Here is a 14109-nt window from a genome sequence, read left to right on the forward strand (position 1 = left end):
TTCTTTAGAAGAACAGAGCCCTGAGCCCCTGAGAGAGATGGGAACAGACACCTGCAGCAAAGAACCCCGTGTGAGATGCCAAGGCAGGGTAATTGTCACCACATTTCTCCTCACAGAGAAAAGCAAGGCACAACTTCCCAAGAATATTCCTGGGATTCACATCCTCTGAACCTCAGAGAAAGGAAAAACAATTCTTATCTCATTTGCTGCTCCTGTGTTGTTGACAAGTGGAATGCATTGAGGAAGATTGTTTACCTGAAGGGAATTGGTGATTGGATTCTGTGTGAGTGTTTGGATTCACTGACCAGCTGGATCCAGGTGTGTGTGTCAGGAATGTCAGCTGACAGCCATGAGATGCTGGGCAGGTTCAGTTGAGATGTAATATAGCATAGTATAGAATCATATAGTATAATAAAGGAGTTAATTAGCTTCTGATAAGATGGAGTCCTCCTCATTTCTCCCTGCCAGGGGGGTTGTCCTGTTCCAATAGGTGATGGCCACAAAGCAGAGCTCCCTGGGAGGGTGTGACAGCCCTTCTGAGGGCTGCACTTTTATCAACTCTTTCTATTTACCCAGCCAGAAATTAAACTATTGCTATTTCCAGTCACCTGCTGCTCCTTTGAGCCCCAATGCCCTCTTTCCCCACACCAAAGAGGAGGACAAGGGGCACCACCTTCTCAGCTGCTTTGCCTTTATTTCCAACGCAGCACTTAATGAGCAACAATTCCCCTTGCTGCTGAGACACCCCTGCCTCTGTCACCCTGGCAAAGCCCTGAGCCTTTGTTTGGAGGCTCAGAATTGCTGCTCTGCTCCCACCTCTCTGCTGAACATTTCTCCTCACACAGAGGCACCGTTTTTGGGGGGTTCTCCAGGTGCCAAATTATCTCCTTCCAGGCTCTGTTAGGGATGACTAAAGGCAAAGCAGCTCCTGAGCCTCTGTTCAGGATGCTGGCTGGTGAAAACCCCCTCCTGGCAGTGCTCAGTGACCTGCTGAGCTCTCTTTTTAGCCTTAAAATCCTCCTGGGGTAGCTGTGGTCCTTTGGATTCCCAGAGGACACGAGGCAGACAGGAATAACTATCAAGGGAGAGAACCTGGGAAGGCTGCAGGAGGAGAGCGAGGCTTGAGGGAATTTCAGAGGTGAAAAAGGGAATTTTAAAGGAACAGAAAAACTGAGCCCAGCTGTGTTTATGGATGGAGGTTTGTTTGAGCACCAGTTCAGGACCAAAGGTTTGCAGAATTGTCTTACAAGAGTAATTTGTAGGTGGCAATCCAGTATAGCAGCAGCCTTTGGGAAGGATCTCCCATCCCTTCCTCGTGTTTCAGGGCAGTCAGCCTGGGAATTGCCATTTCACTCCTCCCATATTTTAGCCCCCAAACATCAGCACAGCTTTCCCTGGGGAGGACTTCAGAAGAACCTTTTGGTCCGAGGGGCTGGCTGGTCAGAGAAGTCTCTTGAACTGCCTAAAAAAGCCCTTTTCACTCTCCTGACCTGTCTTAAGAAGCCTTGAAAACCACCTGAATTGTAGGTGGGAATTGCAGGCACAACTTGTGGGTTTTTGGAAGGACTTTACACCTTTTAAAGTGCAGCTTTGAGCTCACCTGACATTCCTACCCCTCTCAGCTCTCCTTTCTTTCACATCTCTGGTGCATTACTTTGCACTTCTGTATTTCCTTCCCCTCTGCTTAATTTTCCAGCCATCCTCAGCCCTTGGTATTATTTTTCAGCCTTCTCAATTTGCTGTCTTATTAAAGTATCATTCCCTGTCTCTCCCAGATGATTAATAAAGAGATTATATAAGGCTTGTGTGGCTTATATAGGCTTATATAAGGCTGATCCCTCTGGTATCCTTCTAGACAGCTCTCAGCTACACACTTTGATGTTTGGCCTCTGGTTTGTTTGTATTTATTTTTCTGAAGTTGCTCTTCCATCTAGACTGGCTTAAACGGACTTTAAAGCAGAATTTGGTTGGAACATGGTGTCAGATGTTTTAGTAAGAGCCCACATTGATGGAATTACAGGCGTGTGAATTTGCCATTTATGAGAATAGAAGGAAGTGTGGAGCTTACCAGCTGCCAACTCAATGTTTTGTTTGCTTTGGGTTGTCCTTTAGCAGATCCCCACATCAGTTTCCAGCAGCAAACCCAAAATCTGAGCGCAGTCAGATTGGCAAACTGGCCAGGGGGGTGGCAGTGCCCTGAGAAACCTCAGGAAATTGGGTTGCCTTTCACACAGAGAAAAATTATTCCATTTGGGGAGCTTGGTTTTTAGTGTTTCCTGGTTTGTTTTTTTTTTAATTTAGGACAGTGCAAGGTGTATTTTGGAGATGAATTGCAGAGGAATGGAAGGGTGTTGTTGCAATCACTGTGCCAGGCAGAACTCCCCCATGGAAAACTTGCTGTGGTTTTTATTTGGACAAAGATTTGAAGTGATGGCTCTGTGGTGACAGTGACTCTCCTGCTGCTCTCACCCTGTGCCACCACTCTGCTCCCCGTGGCTGAATCCTGATTTTTGGAGACAAAAGAGGAGTGATGGGTGTGGAGCATCTTCCCCAAACTGTCTCCAGCCTGGATGGGCATGAGGGACCTTCCTGGGGCTTGTGGGGACTTGTGGTGCTGCCTGCTCTGCAGGGAGGTCCTTGGGCTTCAGAGGTGCCTTGGGGATGGGAGCTGGTGAAGAACCTGGTGTGGGAGGTTGTGAGGAGGGGTCCCACAGAGGAAAGGATTGGTTTGGAATCCTCCCCCTGTGCGAGAGGGACACGGGCTGAGGATGGCTCCTGGCCTGGGTCAGGACTGGTGTGGCAGCAGAGCAGGGAGCTCATTCTGCCCCTGTCCCTGTCCCTGGGGAGGGCACACCTGGAGTGCTGTGCCCAGCTCTGGCCCCTCAGCTTGGGAAGGACTTTGGGACATTGAGCACATCCAGAGGGGGCAGCGAGGCTGGAGAGGGGCTGGGAACACAAACCCTGAGAGGAACCCCTGAGGGAGCTGGGGGTGCCCAGCCTGGAGAAAAGGAGACTCAGGGGTGCCCTCATCACTCTCACAGCTCCTGAAAGGTGCCTGTGCTCAGCTGGGCTGGGCTCTGTCTGCAGCAGCACTGACACAACCAGAGCACACAGCCTCCAGCTGTGCCAAGGGAAATTCAGGGTGGATATCAGGAAAAAGTTTTTCACAGAAGGAGTGATAAAGTTCTGGAATGGCTGCCCAGGGAGGTGTAGAGTCCCCATCCCTGGGTGTGTTGAACAAAGCCTGGATGTGGCACTGGGTGCCAGGGGTGAGTTGAGCTGTTGGGGCTGGGTTGGACTCGATGGTCTTGGAGGTCTCTTCCAACCCAGGGATTCTGTGAGTCCTGTGAGAAGCACAGCCCTGGGCCATGAATTGCTCTGCACTCTGTCGGGGCTGGGCTGGGTGGTCCCGGGACAGGCTCCTGCTGCCCCCCCAGCCGGCGGCAGGGCAGGGCTCTGAGGAAGCTGAGGCTGACCCTGGCCCTTTTCCTTTTCCAGAGGAGGTGATGCTGGCCGAGGAGGACAAGAACGCAGAAGAGAAGTCCCCTTTGGACGGTAGGTGGCTTTGCTGGGCATTTTCCTCCTGTGCCACGGGAGAGGTTCCACTGCTGTCACTGCCACGCCTTCCTCCCGAGCAGGAGGATCCTCCCGCATGCACCCGGCACAAATCCGGCCACAGAGCCCCTTCTGCAGGCTGCAGGTGGCTGAGGAGCAGTTATGGGACACCCCACACCGGCCCGGGATGGGGATGTGCCCTCGGGGTCGGTCCCACGCCCTGCCGAGGGTGGCTGGCTGTGTGTGCAGGGGGTAGAGGCTGCCAGAAGGATGGAGAAGAGCGAATGCGCTGACCGAGAGGAGGCAGGGCTCCGAACGGATTTGACCAAGGGACTGAGCCCCCTGTTAGCTGTAAGCAGTAAGACATAACAGGGTGTGGTGATCCTTCCTTCCGACGTGCGAGCCCGGCGTGGCAGGACGGCCGGAGGAGCCGAGCAGCGAGGCCACGGGGATGCTCCCCCTGTGCCTCCAGCCCCGACAGCTCTTAGGGTGCGCCAGCCACTCAAAGCTCAGTTAAAGACTCTTCCCTCTCCCTTTTCTGACCATCTTTCGTCCTCCCATGTCTCCTCCTTTCCCCTCCCCTCCCTCCCCCCCCTCTTTTTTTTTCTCCTCCCATTCACTGTCAGGGAGGGCCGCCTCGGAAGGGCCGATTCCTCAAGGCACGGCGCCGGCAGAGACTGGCAGCGGCAGCAGCTACAACAGTGAGTGGATTGCAAATCACCAGGGGCTTAGGTGGCACCCAGGGGCAGCTTCCCCGCCGCAGCCCCGTGCCCAGGTCACCGGTGACACCCCCAGGTGCTTTTGCCCTGTCCCAGCCGTGCAGGTGCTGCTGCAGCCTCGGCCGGCCCGGTGACCTGCGCCGGGGAGCATCTGCGGCTGGAGGAGCTGGGGCTGCAGGTCAGGGTGAGGTGTGCGTGCCAGTCCTGCTGTGTGTGCGGGGTGTGTGTGAGCTGGGGAAGCCTGGCCGGCACCGGGCTGCAGCCAGAGCTGCCAGGCTTCACCGCAGGTTGTGTCTGAGGAGCGCTCTGAGTGCTGTGAGAAACTCGAGGTGGGTGCAAGGCACGGAGTAAAGACCCAGAGATACTCAGGCTTCTCTTATCCTAAAGCGAAAGGAACCCGAGAATGTTCCCAGCCTTGGAGCAACTGGTGTGGAGCAGCCCACAGTCTGTGCTGGTAAATGCTGAGTCCCAAAACACAGGGATGTGCCTGGAGAGACGGCACAACCTCACTGCCACACACACCCAGGAGTTTTCTGGGGCAGAAGATTAAAAAGCTGCTCAGTTCATGCCAGGGAGTGTTGGAAAAATTTAATCCCGGTGCTGGTTGTGCTCCAGTGCTGAGGATGGCCCTGGACATGCTGGGACAGACCCAGCCTGAGGGACCCCCGAGCTGGCATTGCTGGGACCGAGGATTCAGTGAGAGCTGGGTGGGGCAGCGAGGAGCACAAACAATGCAGAGCAGTGGATCCAGACCGCAGGTTCAGAGCATCCTCCCCTCTGCTCTGGGTGATCCCCTGGAGTGACTCAAGCACAGCCCCTAGGAGCAGGAAGCGCATCCACATCTCTGTCAGGGCAGGGCAATCCGTGCAGCGTGGGAAAGGAATTTTGTAGAAAATTAGGGTGAGGGGATGTTGTGGAGGAGCCTCCCCGGGGCAGTCTCTGCAGCGTGAGTGGCTTTGCTGTGTGTGCCCACGGACCAGTCTGTATCACCACACCGTGGGGTGTCTTACTGCTGATAGAAAGTGCTGCTTTAGTTACTGTCTGTCTCGAAGCTGTCACCAAACTGTACCAACGTGATTTTTTTTTTCTGCCACTTCTCAAGGTTCTGCAGGTAGGTGGTCCTGGGAGCAGCGTCCTCAGTGCTCCTGCCTCACCCCCCCGTGCTCTGGGTGGACAGTGCAGAGCTCTCATTCCCTGTTGGAGTAAATGTAGTGATGTTTGCCCTCCCCACTAAAAGCTGCTTTTGGAGGAAAAAAAAAAAAGTGTTTTCAAAGGATTCCGACGTCCCCAGAGGGCAGGGATTGCACACCGGGTGCTGCTGAGAGGCTGCTCACTGACGTGGGGCCGCTTTTTCCACGCAGCATTTCTGCTCCTTGAGGCATGGCTGGGTGGTAAACCGAGCTCTGTGAACCCTGACTCCCTCACAGTGCCTGCTGCAAACAGCACTGGTGGTTCCAGAGGTGGCAGCACTCATCTCCCAGCCCCGTGGGGCTCAGGAAGCTCCAGTGTCCCTGCCCAGCCTTTGTGCTGTGCTGAAAGTGCAGCTGCAGTGACCCCCCCACCTTCCTGCATCTGCTGCATGAAGTGGAACGTGCAGAGCTGTGCCTGGCAAACCTTCAAGAGCTGGAAGGGCAAAGGAGTGAAGCACCCTGGCACTGAGGCGTGCAGAGGCCCTGCAAGGTCGTGGGTTGTCCGGTTTGCTCCAGGGTACCCTGGTGGGAGAGCTTTGAGCTGGCATTGGGAAGGAAATGCTGGCCCTGGAGAGTGAAGGGAGGGGGAGAGAGAATCCACTCTGCATCCTCACGGGGCATTTTCTCTTTAATTTGCACGCAGTGTTGAAAAGAGCCGCAATAAAGAAGAGCAAAAATGACCTGATTCATGCAGAAGAAGGTGAGGACCATTTCACAGACATTTGCTCCGTTGGTGAGTACTGGCTTCGCATCCCCCGAGGTTTCGATCTCCACCTCAACCTGTCCATGCCATGTTTCCTCCTCTGGAGAGGCTCCTCTGCTCCAGAAGCTGCAGTTTCCTGAAGGAGAATGAATTTCCACTGCTGCAGCAGCAGCACTCGACTTCCCAAAGCAAAAAGCTCCGTGGCTTCACCCTCTCCCTGCGCTGCCTGCCTCAGCTCTTGCATGCTGCACCCTTGGGAGAGCCCTGCAAAGCCTTGGGACAGTCCCTGCTGGGCTGGCCACCCCGGGATTCTGCTTGGAACGTGCTCATCCATGCTAATGAACCCCAAATCCACCAAACAACACTGCTGGAGGGAGGAGAGAAGTGGCCACAGCCCCGTGGTCCACTAATGCCCAGCTGAGGTGTCCCAGCTCTTGCTGTGGGAGTGGTCACTGGGAGGTGCTGGGCAGTGGCCTCAGTTCTCTCATTCCTGTCTTAGAGGAAGGTCTTAAAGTGATTTTAAAGCCAGATCTGGAGATCCAGTGCAGAGCAGGGCATCCTGCGCCGTGGGGCGTTGCTGGGGTGAATTTGGCATCCTCAGGCTGAGGATGTGCTGCCCGTTCTGCAGCTCCCAGAGCTGATTCCCAGCTGAGATCTGCCCAGGTGGGGAGGCAGAGGCAGCTCTGGGCTGCCAGGGGAGGCTCTGGGTACCCAGCACCCACCTCAGGGAGCTGCTGGAGCCAAACCCCTCCGAGCCGTGGGAGAGCATCTCCCGCTGCTCTGCAGCCGGGGGCTTTGCTCACGCTGTGCCTGTTGTTGGAGGCTGTTTTGCTGCTGAAGCAGCAGATGTTCTCATTATCTTCCAAAGAAATGTCTTGGCAGCCCAGTCCCCACGAAGCAGCAAATCCTGGATGCACAGGAGGAGCACAAACAGCACCTTTGAGAATCTGTGTCCGTGGCTGTTGCACAGCATGAGTGCCTCAACTGCCCTTTGGAAAGTTTGCCTTGATGTTTCCAGGGATCACAGCTGCTGCTGGGATTTATTTTTCCCCCCCTGTAAAGGAAGAGTTGGTTGCAGAAAATGAGCGTGGCTTGGCATGTTCCTGACACCAGCACTGAGCTGCCACAGTCCCCTGGGCTGCAGGGTTTGTGGTGAAGCTGCTGCCACTTCCAGGAGAGGTTTGGTGCTGAAAAAGGGCAAAAATGCAGCAGCCTGTGTGCATTTTTGGTTTGGTTTGTTGTTGTTTTTTCTCGGATCCCTGCATGGATAACAAGGAATGGTCATTTTTGGAGTATTTGCTCACGGTTGCAATAATTATGAGAACTTTGCCTCCAAATCCAAGTCCCTCCAGGCTCTGGGCAGCCAATGTCACGCCAACAGATCTTGGAGTTCAGCATTTCAGGTGGCAACGGATGATGGAGCATCTGGGCTCGGGAATAATCCGAGGCAGAGCTGGGAACTGTCTCAGGAGCATATGGCAGGGAAAATAACAGCAGTGCTTTCCACCTTCTGTGAGTGCTTCACCCACTTGGGAAAAGTGGCTTTGATTTTGATTCATGGAACGAGGCAGAAAAGGAGGAATGGATTAAGCAGCTACTTCTGCAGGCTCGTGAAGAGGCTGGAATGCAGAGCATAAACAATCAGATCACGTGGGCAATTACACATAAAGGATCTGTTTTGGAGAAAAGGGGTTTTTGGATGGTTTTCTGTAATGTGTTCAGATGGGAGCAGAAGGAGCGTGGAAGAACTAACAAATAATCCCTGAGTGCCACGTGAAGATGCAGCTCAGGGTGGGGGAGACTTTGCCAGGTCTCTCTCTGGTCATTGGCTGAAAATGTTGCACTTTAATTCAAGCACGAGCACCTTGATGAGCTTTATAGCTGCAGTATAAAGCTCTGTAGTGGTAAACACTTCCCAGGGTGTTCTCTGCAGTTGTTCTTAGCTTTTATTCTTTTCTTTCTACTCCCACTGGCTTCACACCCTCTGTGCTGTACCAGGCACAGAGTGCTGCCTTGATTCCCAGACACCAAAGCCTGGAGAAGGGGATGTTTCCCATGTTGGAGCAGTTTAAATATCACTGCTTTGCATTTCTGGAAGATCAGCAGACAGGAATGAGAGGGCAGCACTGTTCCTTTGCCAGTCTGGGAGTACAGAGGGGCTTGGCTGTCTGAGAGCTCTGTACCTGCTAAGGAGTGCTGTGATATGAAGCAGCCTAAATCCCAAACTGTGGCTCTTCTTGTTGTCTCAAAGCAGAGCAGAGGAGGAGCACTGTGATTTCTTCTCTTGCAAACTGCCAAAGGCAGGATTTTCAAACCAACAGAAGAACACACTGATTTTTTCAGCACAGAGTTTGTTCAAAGCCTGGCCAAGGCCAGCTCTGCTTTCAGAGTGCTGGTGGCTGGCCAGAAATGTGAAATGGAGCAGAGAGCTCACTCTCCATGGGGGAACGTCGCACTTGTGTGGGGCTGTGAGGCTTGGAGAACCCGCTGCTGTCACATCTGGATGCCTCATCCTTTCTCTGCCTGCTGTGGTTGATGTGGCAGGACGAGGCTGGGTGAGATTCCCACCCCTTCCAAGTGTTGACATGGAGGTGATCACACTCCAAGATCTGGCTGCTGAAGCCAGAACTCTCTGTTCATGTCACTGAGCCCAGGAGAGCCACCTGCTCCAGGACAGGATGAGGACATGTCCTGCTCCTCCTGCTGGGATGCTCCCTCCCAGGATGGGGAAGGGCAGCAACGATAACTTGTCACAAGCCACTGGCACAGGCAGTGGCCAGCCTGGCACAATCACCATTTCCCCTGCTTGCAGCAGCTTCCCTGGCTGCTGCAGCGGAGCCCCAAGGGGTCCATGTGTTTATTCCCTTATTCCTGATTTCTCCTGCCTCAGCATCAGCTTGAGATTGCCTTTTCATCTGAGCAGTGCCTCTACCCCAGAGGGAGAGCTGGCATCAGGAATCATTTCTTCCATCAGCTCCCTATTGTTGAAACCCTTGACTCTTTCCCAGGGTTTCAGCCCAGAGTGGAAATGGAGCTGATAGAGGCAGAATTGAGACAAATGAATGGCTGAGCCCAAAATGCGATGCACGGAGGCAGGTTGAGCCCTCTGCAAAAGAAATAGCTGAGGCTGGAGAGTAAATTAAGGAGAATTCACTCAATTCCCTAGTTACTGGTCCTTGGAGCAGGAAAAACAGGGACCAGCTTTCCTGTTGCACCTACCCAGCTCCATGAGGACATGCTCCACACCGTGGGCAGAAATACCCTGTGCCTGCTGCTCTCTGTCCCTGTCAACCAGGAAAAAGTGATGAGTTTAACTGGGACAATCAGGACTGCTGCCACGTTTGGAAGCCCAGTTTAGATGGTGGAGCTAGGCCTTGACCCATGAAGTTTTAAAAGCCCAGCCTTCATCCCTCATTACAAGCGAGACGCCCTTGCTCAGCCCATCCTCAGCATCCCCAGCTTCCCGCTGAGCTGTTCTGGTGCTTGGAGAGGCTCTGTGTGCCCAGGAACCGCCCTGCAGCCTTTTCCCTGCTGGGATGGGCTGTGGTGACTCTTCTCTCTGTCCCAGGGTCTCCCTTTGCCCGTGCCAGTTTGAAGAGCGGGAAGAACGAGAGCTCGTCCTACTTCAGGAGGAAGGAGAAGATGTTCCGCTTCTTCATCCGCCGCATGGTGAAGGCTCAGAGCTTCTACTGGGTGGTGCTCTGCGTGGTGGCCCTCAACACCCTCTGTGTGGCCATGGTGCACTATGACCAGCCTGAGAAGCTGACCACTGCTCTCTGTGAGTACTGCAGGGAGCTGGGGGTGCTCAGCCTGGAGAAAAGGAGACTCAGGGGTGACCTTATCGGTCTCTACAGCTCCCCTCACTGCTCCTTTTTTCTACCTCTGTCAAGAGGGGTTGAAACTCTCTCCACAGTATTTCCTGTTCAGGCTTAGGTGCTTATTATTTCTTATCTATATTACCAGTGGGGAGTTCTACAGCATTTTACCAACAGGGAAGGACTTTGGGACACCTGAGCACGTCCAGAGGGGGCAGCGAGGCTGGAGAGGGGCTGGGAACACAAACCCTGAGAGGAACCCCTGAGGGAGCTGGGGGTGCCCAGCCTGGAGAAAAGGAGACTCAGGGGTGCCCTCATCGCTCTGCACAGCTCCTGAAAGGTGCCTGTGCTCAGCTGGGGCTGGGCTCTGTCTGCAGCAGCACTGACACAACCAGAGCACACAGCCTCAAGCTGTGCCAAGGGAAATTCAGGGTGGATATCAGGAAAAAGTTTTTCATGGAAAGGGTGATAAAGTTCTGGAATGGCTGCCCAGGGAGGTGGTGGAGTCCCCATCCCTGGGTGTGTTGAACAAAGCCTGGATGTGGCACTGGGTGCCAGGGGTGAGTTGAGCTGTTGGGGCTGTGTCACTATAGGACATAACACGAGCACACACACCGCTGTTCTCAAGGTGAAAAAAGGGAAGTTTATTTTCTGACTCCAACATTTATAGTTTCCAAAAGTGACAGTGAATTGGAGGGTGACAGTGCCACCTCTCCAATGACACTGGACAAACCAACAGTCCATCACATTTCTCCTTCTCCATAAAAGAATCCAAAACAATAAGTTATTTACAGGATGTGTGTGAGAAAGTTCGTAACTAGAATGTAAACATCAGAAGCCTTAGAAAATCATAAAAAATCAGGGCAACAGGGGCTGGGTTGGACTCGGTGATCTTTAAGGTCTCTTCCAAGCTGGTGTCTCTGTGAATCCTGTGAATCCTGTGTATCCTGTGTGTACTGGCCCCTCCTGTTCCCTCAGCAGCTCTGGGTTTCTGATCCCGCAGTGCCACGGTCCCGTCCCGGCTCTCAGGGTCCCTCAAGGCTTGGTTCTCCTCACTCACCACTCCTGGAATCACTGACTGGTTTGGGTGGGAAGGGAGCTTAAAGCCCAGCTTATTCTACCCCCTGTGAAGGGACACCTTCCACTAGACCCTGTCCAACCTGGCCTTGGACTCTTCCAGAGATCCAGGGGCAGCCACAGCTTCTCTGGGAATTCCATTCCAATCCCTGTCCTCACAGGGAAGAGTTCCTTCCCAATATCCCATCTATCCCTGCCCTCTGGCAGTGGGAAACCATTCCCCTTGTCCTGGCACTCCAGGCCCTTGTAAATTGTCTCTCTTTACCTTTCCTGTCAGCCCCTTCAGGCCTCAAAGCTTCCCTTCCCCAGACTGAACAATCTCAATTATCTTTCAAATCCTATTTCAAATTATTGAATCACACAATTCAGAAAAAAAAATTCACCAGGGTGTTAGTTTGAGAGAGGAATGTTATCCTAAAGGTTATTGCAAAGTTGAGATTCAATCAGGTGTAAAGCCTGGAACAGGGCAGGAGGCATTGTCCTGGAATGGGGCAGGAGGAGGAATTGTCCTGGAATGGGGCAGGAGGAATTGTCCTGGAATGGGGCAGGAGGAGGAATTGTCTTGATACAGGACAGGAGGAATTGTTCTGGAATGGAGCAGGAGGAGGAATTGTCCTGGAACAGGACAGGAGGAATTCTCCTGGAATGGGGCAGGAGGAGGAATTGTCCTGGAGTAGGGCAGGAGGAATTGTCCTGGAACAGGACAGGAGGGTTTGTCCTGGAATGGGGCAAGAGGAATTGTCCTGGAGCAGGGCAGGAGGAATTGCTCTGGAATGGGGCAGGAGGAATTGTCCTGGAATGGGGCAGGAGGAGGAATTGTCCTGGAATGGGGCAGGAGGAATTGTCCTGGAATGGGGCAGGAGGAGGAATTGTCCTGGAGCAGGGCAGGAAGAATTGTCCTGGAACAGGACAGGAGGAATTGTTCTGGAATGGGGCAGGAGGAATTGCTCTGGAATGGGGCAGGAGGAGGAATTGTCCTGGAGCAGGGCAGGAGGAATTGTCCTGGAACAGGACAGGAGGAATTGTCCTGGAGCAGGGCAGGAAGAATTGTCCTGGAACAGGACAGGAGGAATTCTCCTGGAATGGGGCAGGAGGAATTGTCCTGGAGCAGGGCAGGAGGAATTGTCCTGGAGCAGGGCAGGAGGAATTGTCCTGGAACAGGACAGGAGGCTTTTTCCTGGAGCAGGATTCACAAAAGGAAGGGGAATGATGCCTGGAATAAGCAGGATTCTCTGGCCAACCTGTGTCCAGAGAAATTTGTGTCACTTTGCAGCGGATCTGCACCTGTGGGTGATTCCTGTTGGGGACACACTCAGAGCTCTGCCAGTCCTGGGGTACCAGCAGCTGGAATGGCCTGGGAGATAAAAATCCTGCCAGTGTTTATGGAATCAGGCACCAAGCCCCCACACATGCTGTGATTCCTGACGAGCCTTTAAAAGGTTTCAATTTCACAGCTCTTTTTTGGTTCCACGCCCTCCTGATGGGGTGTGATGACATGGGATGGGTGTCACCGTGCCCTTCTGTGACATTAAGTGACAGAAATAATCCCAGAGGGAAAATTATCCTGTATTTGTGAAAAGATTTTATTTTAGCTGATTCCTCTGGTCACCTGGTTTAGCTCAGAGAGTCTAGAAGTGCTTTTGAAATGTGAGGTTTGGGTTTTTAAATTGCTCTGATGAATGAGAAATGGTGTCTCCATGAGGTCACAGACAAAACTGGGTTTAAAAAAATATGGAAGGTGAGGGATGGAGCTTTTTGTTTATTTTAATGAAGTTTGGAGGCTGGGACTCCTAGAGCTGGAAAACTCCTAGAGATTCCTCATGCTGATAATGCAAAGTTTTCCCTTTCAAGGGATGGGATGAGGTTTGTTCCTGGAAGACAAAGCCATTCATGACCCTATAAAATGGCCAGGAGCAAATCTGTTATTCAGGACTTGACCAGATGAAAATTTCAATAAAACTTCTGAAAAAACCAAACAGAAGACTGAAAAAAAACCCTCAAATATTTCCAACAGTCTAACAATGTTGGCTCAGATCTTTAAAGATCCTTATCTACCTAATTTGCCTTGATTTCTCTATAAATTAGATACTTAAATATTTCTTGCCTCAGATCCTCAGGTCTTCCCTTATTACAAGGAAGGCAAACTTTTGAAGTTTTTTTTTACTAGACCTAAGAGGTCAGGAATACTGACTGCTCTGACATCAAAAGCTCCTTATTAATATTTGTGGAAATATTTAATGCCACCTTGTAATGGAGCTCTAATGAGAGATGTATAATAAGGACAGAAATTTCTTTCAAGTCTTTTTTTTTTTTTTGGCAAGATTTCAACTGAAAAGAAAGACAGACCATACAGAGAAGTCACTCTTGCTTATTCATTACCTCCATTTACCAGAAGAAATAATAAGCTAGATTGGCAGAGTAATTAAAAGTTTGAGGATTAGGATTTCCTCTGGAATTAGGACTAAATGTTTAGGAAACAAACCCTACATTTGGTGTCTTTCAACTCAAAAAAAGGTCACAGATTTACAAAACTCAGTTTTGGGAGCACCTTTTGCAGTGACTTTTCCAAGGGAACACGAAGAAATCCACGAGCAGGAAACTCCTGAATGTTCCATTGAGGGCTGGAAGGGCTGGGAGTTATTCACCTCCAGCTGGGAAATTTACCTGAGACAGAGGCCACCAATGAGGCTTCCAGTCTATCCCAGCTGAAGACAAAAAGATTGGTTGGAATTAGGGATGGATCCATGTTTCAGGAGCTCTGCATTTGTCTGTAACTCCCAGTAATGTCAGTTAGTGTCAGGAGTGCTTGGGCAGCAGGTTTGGATTTCTTGGTGCAGAGTCTCAGTGAGCTGGGAGTGGGGGTCCCACTGCCTGACATTCAATGGAAGAGGCAGAAAACCACCAAAAATTGGGATTTCTTGGGGATGAAATTCTCAGCATCAGTCTTTGCACCATCCCACTGCCCTTTGACAATGGGGAAACACCTGAGCAGGGGCTCCAGAAACCATCCCTGAAAGAAATCCCAGAGTGGGGCAGGGAAGGGTCCTTAG

General features: G+C 52.1%; 1 protein-coding gene across 1 annotated transcript in view; it reads left to right on the forward strand.

Annotated features, from left to right (window-relative positions):
• The window catches only part of CACNA1B (calcium voltage-gated channel subunit alpha1 B), a gene marked incomplete at its 5' end in the record, with an annotated part of 303988 nt that overhangs the window by 163494 nt on the left and 126385 nt on the right, over window positions 1–14109 (forward strand). The window contains 3 exons of the mRNA XM_084219396.1: window positions 3499–3555; window positions 6108–6197; window positions 9736–9945. Of these exons, the coding sequence (XP_084075522.1) occupies window positions 3499–3555; window positions 6108–6197; window positions 9736–9945 (357 nt within the window). The remainder of the gene's footprint in view (window positions 1–3498; window positions 3556–6107; window positions 6198–9735; window positions 9946–14109) is intronic.

This window comes from Fringilla coelebs (assembly GCF_963513975.1).
Source record: "Fringilla coelebs genome assembly, chromosome: 21".
In the NCBI taxonomy this organism is placed as follows: Eukaryota; Metazoa; Chordata; class Aves; order Passeriformes; family Fringillidae; genus Fringilla; species Fringilla coelebs.